This window comes from Hemibagrus wyckioides, linkage group LG24 (assembly GCF_019097595.1).
Source record: "Hemibagrus wyckioides isolate EC202008001 linkage group LG24, SWU_Hwy_1.0, whole genome shotgun sequence".
NCBI classification, from domain to species: domain Eukaryota; kingdom Metazoa; phylum Chordata; class Actinopteri; order Siluriformes; family Bagridae; genus Hemibagrus; species Hemibagrus wyckioides.
In genome coordinates, this window is record NC_080733.1 from 7722858 (window position 1) to 7734828 (window position 11971).

The 11971-nt window shown below is 40.7% G+C and overlaps 1 protein-coding gene across 1 annotated transcript in view; it reads right to left on the reverse strand.

Moving 5' to 3' along the window:
- sdc3 (syndecan 3) overlaps nucleotides 1-5464 on the reverse strand; it is a 32516-nt gene extending 27052 nt beyond the window's left edge. Inside the window, exon 1 of the mRNA XM_058377941.1 lies at nucleotides 5086-5464. Within this exon, the coding sequence (XP_058233924.1) occupies nucleotides 5086-5139 (54 nt within the window). The 5' untranslated portion in view covers nucleotides 5140-5464. The remainder of the gene's footprint in view (nucleotides 1-5085) is intronic.
- Between the last annotated feature and the right edge of the window lie 6507 nt (nucleotides 5465-11971).

The following is an 11971-nucleotide window of genomic DNA, read 5'->3' on the forward strand; positions in this document are numbered from 1 at the left end:
ATTCATTACACAGAATGAGGCAAAGTAGGCTTAAAAATATCAGCCCAAATCAAGCCTGCATTTTACTCAGTGTAATCAGCTGAGAGACATGAATCTACAGTCTGGGTAGAAAGAAATCAGCCACAGCCTGGTTTCTTCAAAAAATCAAATTTCTGTAAAAAAGATATTTATGAACAGCAAATAATCTGACATGGATGCCAAAAACAAAACCATATACTGGTGTTTTTTGGGGTTTTTTTTATCTCTGAGAGACAGGGTGACTTAGCCCTGCATGCCCAGTTATACCAGGCATCCTTGCTTGTTTTTAAGGTATTTTTCTGTTGAAAATGAACTTGGTTTCATTCAGAGGAGCAGTTTGGCAAACAAAGTCCAGTTTAAATGCACATGCGCAAGATGTACACATTCTAATCCAGAAAGTAATTGGATTCATGACAATTAATTTGTCTAAAGCATTGTTAAACTAATTAGCCTGTTTATTCCACCAACAAGAAACTCATTCGTAACTCAAATTCATATTGGCCTTAGCTGGTGTACTGTATCCCCATTCAGTTATGTACAAAGTTGCTCACTTTTATTATTATTGAGCGATCAGTTGGATTTATTAAACCGCATGTAATTGTTTGTTTGTCGATTGTTAAAATTGCTATGCAGATGGAATCAATTTATTCCATTAAGGTTTTAAAAAATGATTAATCAGTAATTGTACCCTTATATTCTCAGAATAAGCTTTCTCACATTATTTTAATGAGCTTACTAGTATGTAAGTCCATTAATTTATACCGCATGTATTTAATGCTTGCTTAATAACCTATACTGCTTGGTTATAGCACCTGTATTTTAATTGTATGTCTGCATGATCAAGATTCTCTACAAAATCAGCTGAAATACACACAGAACCTCTGAAGCATTGGACCAGATTTATCCTGTGTTAGCTCAGAATTATTACATCTCTCCCACTGGGATTCTGTGTTGTTTGAAACGGTTCCCAAATGCTCACTGTGCCCCACCCTGCCACCGGAAAGTTAACTATACCGCAATACTCCCCAGAGTGCACTGCCACGCCCCTGACCTCTTGTTATACCAATTATACAAGCCAGTCCTCTATCTCCACGGAAATGCATCTCTGGCTCCGCCCCACTCTGAGAATATCTGCAGAACAAACAGACACACATTCACAGTGTGAATTTTACATGCACACACACACACACACACAGAGTCTCCCCTTCTCTTTCTGTGCAAGGAGTGGTGTATTGGCTAAGCGAGATGTATTCATATTTAAACAGCATATTGATGTAACATTTTAAATTCATTGTGGCTTTGGAGCCGCTCCCACCTATGCCCTCTAATTTAGAGTCTTATTATAGCTCAGCAAACGCACACACAAATGCACCAAAATTTGGGCCGCATGGGCATTTCAGGAGAGAACAACCACTCTATCACGCCGAGGTTTTTCAGGACACGTCGGTGCCAACTAGCATTTACAGAACCACAACTGAAAGAGAGCAAAGTGTTATCTGTGGAGATTCCCAGAGATGTTTAAACACACATACACCCACACAGACAGACTATCATTTACATCCGCCTCTCCTCCAATCCTCCCTCCCCTTATGTGTGTCTGTCAGGTACAGATGGGGAGGATTTCCCCTCCCCCAATCAGAGCGGGGCATCATCTGAATTAACGAGCGAGAGCAAGAGAGAGAACGCGAGAGAGAGCGCGAGAGAGAGATGGGGAGAGGCAGATGGATTTACAGAGGAAGACTGAAGCGAGAGAGAGAGATTGTGTAAAGCTGTGACTGTACTGTGCTCAGTGGTTGTCATGGTGACTGTAGTGAGCAGGTAGAGAGCCAAGTCTCCTGGGAAAGAGCAAGCAGCACTGCACTGTCTCTCTCTCTCTCTCTCTCTCTTACTCCTCCTCTCTCTGCATCCCCCAATCTCTTCCCCTCTTTCCATTTTCTCTATAATTGGATTATATTTGAATCAGGTTCTACATCACTTGTAAATCGCTTTGGATAAAAGTGCCTGCCAAATGAATAAACGTAAACGCATAATTACTGCATTCATATATTAAAAACAAGGTGCAGTTAGCATGCAACTGAAAACAATCGAATATTGTAACAGCTCAATCATAATTAGCTGTGCGAAACACAGGCACTTTTTGACATAGACCTAAATCAAAGGTTCTATTTGTGTAAAGACAAAGCCTTTGAGTATTGATGTTGTGACCCAGATTTCACCGGCTAGCATCCATCACCTTGGGCCCTGCCTCAGCAGTGGAGTGTATTGCACCGGGTGGAGGTCAGAGGGAGGTGAGTCAGTGTGAAGCTTTCAGCGGTGGTGACACTGCTACTGAGCTACCTGCCCTGACACCTCTGAAAGAAATACTCTTTCCTAGTGTCACGTGCCGTTTGACGTGTTAACATGGGACTTTTTCAGGGATTTAAGCATATATGTTTACATGCATAAAAAGCTTGGATGAGTAATATAACTGACACTCTTTGGAAAGATGTTGCATTTCTGCATTAATTCTCAAAAAGTCATTAGTTTTTTTTAGGCTTATGCATAAGTGTTTTTACTGGGATTAGAAAAATACTATAGAGTTCATGAAGCCCAGTGTTTTTCATGGTAGATGGAAATGATAGTAATATGTTTTAAAAGCAGCATGTGGTCATAATTGAAAAATAATGCAGGCTTGAGGAAAAAAAAAGATCAAGATGCACCAAAACGCATTAAGAATCATTTTATAATCGCATCATGGCACCTTGCATAAAAATGTAATCAAATCGTGGGATGCATAGAGATTCCCAGCCTGGCTGCCAAGCAAGCACAATGTACCGCTCTTAATGAAAGTCAGTAAAGCAATTACCAAATATTCTGAAAAAAAAATAAACAAATAAATCTGCTGAGATTTGATCCATCTCGTGCATTTGTATTCTGCATTACACCCGTCTGAACCATAATTCAGGTTAGAAAGCAAGAAGGTTCACATCACATAACACTTTCGCAAAATCTTTCTCAGAACTAACCATAGTAAATAATAAATGATAACATTTTTTGCTAATATGTAATATCCCTCTATGATTTCTGCCTCTAGATTATTATCTAAAGCAAATCCCACTAACTATCTATGTTATGATCTGGCCATAAAGATGCTGATAAAGTGCAGCATGTCTCTTATTGTAGTTGCACATGGTTGTGTCAGTGTGGTCTGAGAAATTCAGGGTAGAAATTCCCTGTGAAATTCCCTGCTTCACACATTCCTTTCTCCCATTTTCACTCTCCTCCTCCTGTTCCTCTATGGTTGTCTTTGTCGTCTGCAGCACAAAACACTGATTCAGTATTGACCAACATGAATTTAAGCACGCAACTACACACACGCATACAGAAAACAGAGACAAAGAGGAAGGGGGATATGGCCTTAGCAACATTTCCAGATCTAAATTAAAGTCCGGTTTTGGCAGACAGGACTATAGAGGATATTACACCACCAAACTTCCTTTTAAGAGGCCTCATCCTCTGACTGGTAAAAACGTTACACTAGAGAAGAATCAGTAGTGGCCTTCTTTGAGCTTCAATCTAAATCAAATGATAAGAGTGAGGGAATAAAAAGAAATATGTATAAGACGGCAAGAGAGATAAACATGGATAGAAAGACAGTGAAATAAGGCAAAAAGATGGAAAGAATATGTAAGGCTTATACATAAATGATTCTTTGTGCATCTTTTTTTTTTTATTTCTAAAGCCTAACGCATTATGATTTCTTCCATTATGACCACATGCTGTTTTTAGAATCTAAAGCATTCATTTTCATCCATCACGGAAACACTGCACTATATGTATTCTACACTGTTTTTTTTTTAAATGGATGTATCAACAAGAAAAGCCTAGATTTTTCACTCACTTTCTATCTGTATCTCCGCAAAGCCTTAACATTTAAACTGTTTTGTAAAGAATTTGACAAAATCCAAACACCCTTCTTTGTTTGTTTTTCTTCTGTCAAGCCAGGGTGAAAAGTGTAGGGTTCAGCTTTGAGCACTGACCTGTCCAAAGTCAACATAAAAAAATCTGTTTTCATGGTAGATCTGTAACTAATATAACTGATATAATAACTATTGGCTAAAGAAAGCATTTCCTGACCCACTCTATTGTTAATTTAGTTGGATATTTTGTATGAATTACATAATTGCATGCATATTGTATTGGCTGCAGTAGGAAGCTGTTTCCATTGCCACATATTCAGGAACCTCACACAGATACACTGAACCGTTTGCTCCACAGGTAACTCAGTATCCTGAAAACCACATGTAAAGTCGCCTGTTCTTCAGACGTAGCATTTAGTGCGGTTCCGGACGGAGCCTATATGGTCAGTTCCTCTCAGCTCCCACGAGTCCCAATGACGTCATCCTCCCTCGCGCTAGCCCGCAGCCGTTCCGCTGCACCCCACCGCCTATCTATTGCACCTACCCCACCCTACCCCGGCTAATAAACCCCACAATCCCACAATCGCGCCGCGACCTCGATCTATCCGAGCATGCAGACGAAGGCCAAACGGGCGTAATTAGCTGAGACGTGCTAATTATGGCCTATCCCACCATACACTATCACACACACACACAGGCACGCGCGCGCATACTGAGACACTACTACGCATCAACACACAGACCAGACTAGGGGAGGGGGCGCGGGGCTAGTTGTGTGTCCCTGACCTACAATGCCCACCAGGCCACTCACGAAGCCACATGCTGATCAATAAAGCTGGTGGATAAAAACCGGTAACGGAACCCCACAGGTGACGTCTCCACTGAGCTCTCGAGCGCACGACGCACTGTATGCGGTCAACCGAGAAACGCGGCTCGCGTCCGAGATTTACAAGTGAGCACCATGCACGTTCTGCAAAGACACTGTTTATTCATGACGCCACCCTACACACACATAAGCACACCACACCGTCAAATCTGTCATTAAGTGCCCACACGCGCGCGCGCATGCACACACACACACACACACACACACACAGGTGCTGAAACCAAGGTCTCGCGCGGCCACGTTTGTCTGCGGATAACAATAGAGCGCGACTGCTCGGCTTACCGACACAGAGTGCGCGAGCAGCAGCGCCACAGCCATCCAGCCCGGCAGCTTCATGGCAGCAGCAGCAGCAACACGGATCACCGGATCGCCCGCTTGTCCCCGCTTCGTCTCCAAAAAACGGGGAAAACACTAAAATCTTCTGTTTTCAGGACCCGAGCTCAGTGCTGGCGGTCGTCGGGACATCCGTCCTGCCCAGGATCTTGGTGAATCTAATCCCCGCTAAAGCACACGAAGACCAAAAGAGCAGCAGTGGCGCACGGCCTATCAGTCTTTTACTGACTTTTGGTGCTCGGGTCCTGTTGGACTCACAATTAGCAAGAACCAGCCTCCAGTCTCTCTCTCTCTCTCTCTCCGGAGGAGGATGTGCACCGGGCCGGGTGGGTTCTCCTAATGAGGATAAGAGCGCCCCCTACAGCTCGCACGAGCATCCATTACAACCGGGGAGGGGGAGAGACCGGGATTCTCCGCTCGTCACGCCCGCTATCACCGCACGAGCTGTGTGTGTGTGTGTGTGTGTGTGAGCTGTATCTCCAGGCATTAGAAACAATTGGTCTGACAGACATAGATCCTAAATGTAAATGACAAGATTCATATTTTATCCCTCAGGTTCTTTAGATCACACAATTCAAGGATTCCACTTTTTTTATTGTCACTGAGTTTCCCACGATAGAATTCTATTGGTGACATCTCAAACTTGTGCCTAAAAATGACAAAATTACAAAACCCTCCACTGCAAATGACAATAAATAACCCCCCAAAACAATACAGTACAAAACACCACAAGTAATAAAAAGGTATGTTACACTGCTAGCAAAATGTTGCTCATATTAAGGACTGTAAGTTGTGGATTATTGTACATATGCATTATGCATGCAACAAAATGTGGGAACAGAACCATTCTATTATGCAGTTACACTGATCAGGCAAAACATTATGACCATCTGCCTAATATTGTGTTTGTCTTCCTTTTGCTGCCAAAACAGCTCTTCATGTAATATGTATTCTGACACCTTTCTATCAGAACCAGCATTAATGTCTTCAGCAATCTGAGCAACAGTAGCTCGTCTGTTTGATCGGATCACACGGTCCAGCCTTCACTCCCCACGTACATCAATGAGCCTTGTCCACCCATGACCCTGTCACCGGTTCACTTTTAATAGATACTGACCACTGCAGACCGGGAACACCCCACAAGAGCTGCAGTTTTGGAGATGCTCTGATCCAGTCGTCTAGCCATCACAATTTGGCCCTTATCAAACTCACTCAAATCCTTACGCTTGCCCATTTTTCTTGCTTCTAACACATCAACTTTGAGGACAAAATGTTCACTTGCTGCCTAATATATCCCACCCACTAACAGGTGCCATGATGAGGAGATAATCAGTCTTATTCACTTCACCTGGAACTGCTCATAATGTTATGCCTGATCGGTGTATATAAGATTTATATACAATATTATTCTGAGTTCTCACACAGCCTGGGCCTGGGAACACATCTACAGTTGTTCCCACCATGAAGGAAAGGCTGATTCAGCTGATTTCAAAATATCTTTTGATTCTTCTCTAACCAAGACACAGGATGCAGTAAAGCCTTTAAAGTAACAAGCACATTTGTTTTAATGCTCAAATATGCAGTACCAGCAAAGGAACGATGATTTTTTACAATTTTGAAATGCCTCTGCAAGCATTATATTTGTGGCCTAATCACAGTGATACTTTTCCACGGTATTTATCATGTGCATCCTACCACACTCTTAATACCGTATTTTGTAAACAGGCAGAAACCTAACTGAGACTAACAGCAATGCCTACAACTAGAGGAATGCTGCACTGTTAGAAACAAATAACTTCGAATAGCGACACTGGATTGAACATTTCCAGCCTGGTGAAACCTAGTGGATACAATGGGCTAAGACGTGTTTCCTAGACTTTCCAAATCTTTACTTACAAAATCAGGAAAACTATAGATTACTTTTCAAATTCCACTACATTAGCAGAAAATAATGCAAAATTACCTAGAAGTTTGAAGGTAAAGTTGCAATGCATTAAGTCTAATAGAAAAATAAATTGTATCAGTGTTTATTTATTTAGCTTTTATAGAAAAAAGGCAGAAGAAATGAGCTAGATTGGTTAAATGTAACTCTTAACATCATTATCGATGCTTTCACAGTTAAGAATAGATAATTAGCTACACAGTGGCATTAGCACCCAGTCAGCAAGATAACCATGTTGATGTGGAAACGAAATAAATTCTCCATACTGTATTCTCAACTATAATTACATCATCATTAATCTTAACAGTATTATCTCATGCTATGGGTTACAGCTACACTCAATGAACACTTTATTAGGAACACCTATACACCTACTCATTCATGTAATTATCTAATCAGCTAATCGTGCGGCAGCAGCGCAATGCAGAAAATCATGCAGATATGAGCCAGCAGCTTCGAGTAATGTTCACATCAATCATCAGAAAAGGAAAGATGTGATCTCAGTGAGTTTAACCGTGGCACAATTGTTGGTGCTAGAGGGATGGTTTGAGTATGTCTGTAACTGCTGATCTCCTGGGATTCTTATGCACAACAGTTTTTATACACAAAATGGTACAATAAAGACTTCCAGTGAGTGAGTCTTTACATTTTTCTGAATGATTTACATGGAGAAATTCACACATCTTTACCATCATATACCGATCAGGCATAACATTATGACCACCTGCCTAATATTGTGTTGGTCCCCCTTTTGCTGCCAAAACAGCCTTGACCCATCATGCACTGTGTATTCTGACACCTTTCTCTCAGAACCAGCATTAACTTCTTCAGCAATTTGAGCAACAGTAGCTCATCTGTTGGATCGGATCACACGGTCCAGCCTTCGCTCCCCACGTGCATCAATGAGCCTTGGCCGCCCATGACCCTGTCGCCGGGTCACCACTGTTCCTTTCTTGGAGCACTTTTGATAGATACTGACCACTGCAGACCGGAACACCCCACAAAAGCTGCAGTTTTGGAGATGCTCTGATCCAGTGGTCTAGCCATCACAATTTGGTCCTTGTCAAACTCGCTCAAATCCTTCCTCTTGCCCATTTTTCCTGCTTCTAACACATCAACTTTGAGGACAAAATGTTCACTTGCTGCCTAATATATCCCACCCACTAACAGGTGCCATGATGAGGAGATAATCAGTGTTATTCACTTCACCTCTCACTGCTCATAATGTTGCTCAGTGTACTTTATAATCAAATTTATAAACACAGAAATAAATTAATAAAAATGTTAGTAGTATCAGGGATTTGACTTTAATGACAGCTGCAGGCAGACATATCAGTTTCATTCATTTCATTTATCAAACTTTCTTCAGTAAACCTGCTCTAAAGAGTCTGCATTCATTCTTAACAGATGTTTAATGTACTCTGTGTTTAGGCAAATATTAATGTCTCTTGTTGCAGCAGTCTATGGAGCTCATTTGTGAAAGCTCAAAGAAACAATAAATGGTTTTTTAGAGCTGCTTAATGGCTATTAGATGATTATTAATGACTTTTAGATGTAAGATTTATTCCAGGCTGGAATAAAAGATTGAAAACTCGTTTTTTAGATGTCCATAATGCTTCACAAATCATTTCAAATCATTTGCAGTGACTACTTCAAAATGAAAGCAGACATGAAGAACAGTATGGATTTTTCTTTGTAGATTGCAGCATCCAATACCCTGGCAACTGATGTATGGCTCTAGTAAAAGCTGTCCAGAAATAAAACATGATAAGCAGGGCCATTTGAGTAAGAGATATATGTAGTTGCTTATCCACACTGGGGGAAGGAGGGGAACCACAAGGGGTTTTTATCCTCCAGGGGGTTATCCACTCCAAAGACACTCTCTGCTTTCACAACAGCCAAGAGCCATGGATTCCTCAAGGTGAAATCCCTTTGAGATTCTGGTCTATGTTGAAATGGTTGCATAATGGATACAGATTTGTCAACTGCGCATGCATGTTATGAATCTCTCTTTCTGCTACATCCCAAATTTGTTTTATTAAGTTATTTGAGTTAGCACATCCTTTCTGTTAGCTCAGTTTAATGCATTCATTAACTTTCTGGCAATGACACCTTTCAGAAAGCTGTAACATCAAATATACTGTATACAGTAGTGTTATATACAGTATTTACAATAACATTATGAGCAGCGAGAGGTGAAGTGATTAACACTGATTATCTCCTCATCATGGCACCTGTTAGTGGGTGGGATATATTAGGCAGCAAGTGAACATTTTGTCCTTAAAGTTGATGTGTTAGAAGCAGGAAAAATGGACAAGCGTAAGGATTTGAGCGAGTTTAACAAGGGCCAAATTGTGATGGCTAGACGACTGGATCAGAACATCTCCAAAACTGCAGCTCTTGTGGGGTGTTCCCAGTCTGCAGTGGTCAGTATCTGTCAACAGTGCTCCAAGGAAAGAAACAGTGGTGAACTGGTGACAGGGTCATGGACGGCCAAGGGTCACTAATGCACGTGGGGAATGAAGGCTGGACCGTGTGATCCGATCCAACAGACGAGCTACTGTTGCTCAAGATGCTGAAGAAGTTAATGCTGGTTCTGACAGAAAAGTGTCAGAATACACAGTGCATGATGGGTCAGGACCGTTTTGGCAGCAAAAGGGGGACCAACACAATATTAGGCAGGTGGTCTTAATGTTTTGCCTTATTGGTGTAATGAGAAGTATAGAAGAAATGATATAACAATTAAATGTTCACATACAACTTGGACATTTTTTAGGCCTGACTTTCTGAAAAGAAATGGGGAAAAAAAGAAACAAAAAGAGCATCTTTTTCCCAGGATGCATGTGACAGAATGTTTCTTATGGGAATTGGTGTCTTGGCATGTCTTCTAAGTTCTCTGTGGATGTCACATACTCAGGCTTTCCAGCTGGCTGGGGTTTTATGGTCTGTTATGTAATTGATTACTTAGTCCATCCCTTACAAACAGAAAGCTCTTCATAAGGTCACACTGTTAATTCTTATTTGTGCTGACCTTTGGGGAATAAATTATTCTTTTCAGTACTTTTCATTTTGAGAAGTTTGTGTCTTGTTTGGAACAAGTACCACTTTACAGATTAAGAGCAGGAGCGTCTGCTTTATATTTACACTTAACCAAGTAGATGCTCTTGTCCAGAATGACTTGCAAAATAGTTTAATAATACAATGTTGTTTCAAAACACATGCAAGGTGTCTGAATTAAAGCAACAAATTAGAGATTGTATAAGTACAAATGGTCTCAGTGGTGACAAAAAGACTATTTTTGAAAAGTATACAGAAAAGGGAAGTGACCACACCTATGGTAGAGCTGTGCAATGAAATATTGGCAGATGCATCCTATTTTCCTTTGCCAGTGTTTTCCACCACAGTGAGAGGCCTTTTGTCAATTCTTGCTGATCAATTTGATATTCACAATGCAGTGCATCATCATGTAGGTTAATGTCCTTGAACCCTGACCAGGCATAACATTATGACCACCTGCCTAATATTGTGTTGGTCCCTCTTTTTCTGCCAAAGCACAACAAACTGTGATGCACTGTGTATTCTGACACCTTTCTATCAGAACCAGCATTAACCTTTTCAGCAACTTGAGCAACAGTAGCTCGTCTGTTGGATTGGATCACACTTCTCTCCCCATGTGCATCAGTGAGCCTTGGCCGCCCATGACCCTGTCGCCGGTTCACCACTGTTCCTTCCTTGGACCACTTTTGATAGATACTGACCACTGCAGACCGGGAACACACCACAAGAGCTGCAGTTTTGGAGATGTTCTGATCCAGTGGTCTAGCCATCACAATTTCACAGTTTACATTTACTTAGCACTCCATGTGCATTTTGTACTTTTTTTTCCATAACAGATGAAGGTTATGTAAATTGATGGGGTGTGCTATTATAAGACTTTAATCAAAGGTATGATGGAGGGAAGTTTATTTTTTAGTTACCTATAAGAGCATGCCCTGATATGTTTTATTCATGTTTTGCCACAGCAAATAATAACAACATACTATGAGCACATTAGTATAAACTTTTTATTTGCCTTGTATCTTGTACCACTCTCAGAGCTGCTGTTACAGAAGATTAATGAACACTTTCTGACCAGTCAGATTAGAGATTCCAGCGCAGCAGTATAATGAGTTTTAAAGCAATTCTTAGACAGTTTCAAGTTTCCGCAAATATCCTTGAACAACGGAAATGGAAACTTGAAGGGCTTTTGCTTAGGTAGGGCTGTCAGGTACGGTCAGTGGTGGCTATAGATCAGTGTTTTAAATATTCTTTCAAACTAGACCCTCAAAAATTTATTTTCATTTATTATTTTGCAGATAGTCATAAAGCTAGTAGCTGTTACACACACATTTAAAATGCCACCATCAAGGTTTGTTAAAAACAAAAACACACTATTTAATAACATTACGCTCCACAGAAATCTGAGAGTTTTTAGAAACATTATTTTATGGGTTTCAGAAGACATGAAGAAATGTATTTTTCTTTAGAGAGAAAGAATTTCAGAATCAGAAGGTTGGAATTATTTTCCACACCTGTAACACATCTGTGTTGATCACTGAACCCCTGTCTCCATTCACATCATGTCCATCTCCTCATGTTAACTTTTTAAACAGTTCTTGGCAATGTACCTTCCACAGATTGAAAAATACTTTCAAATATGGAATTAGTTCTTTTATACTGGGGTCACTTTAGTCACAGTATAATATTGGAACTAGCTACACTGCAGAGACAGTTTTAAGTGCTATATGAATATAGAAACCGTTCAGGACGTTTTGTTCTAGGTCTGTTCAAGACGTTTAAGATGAATGTTTCTTAAAAACCAGAATCAAAAAAATTCACATCATTAAATGTTCA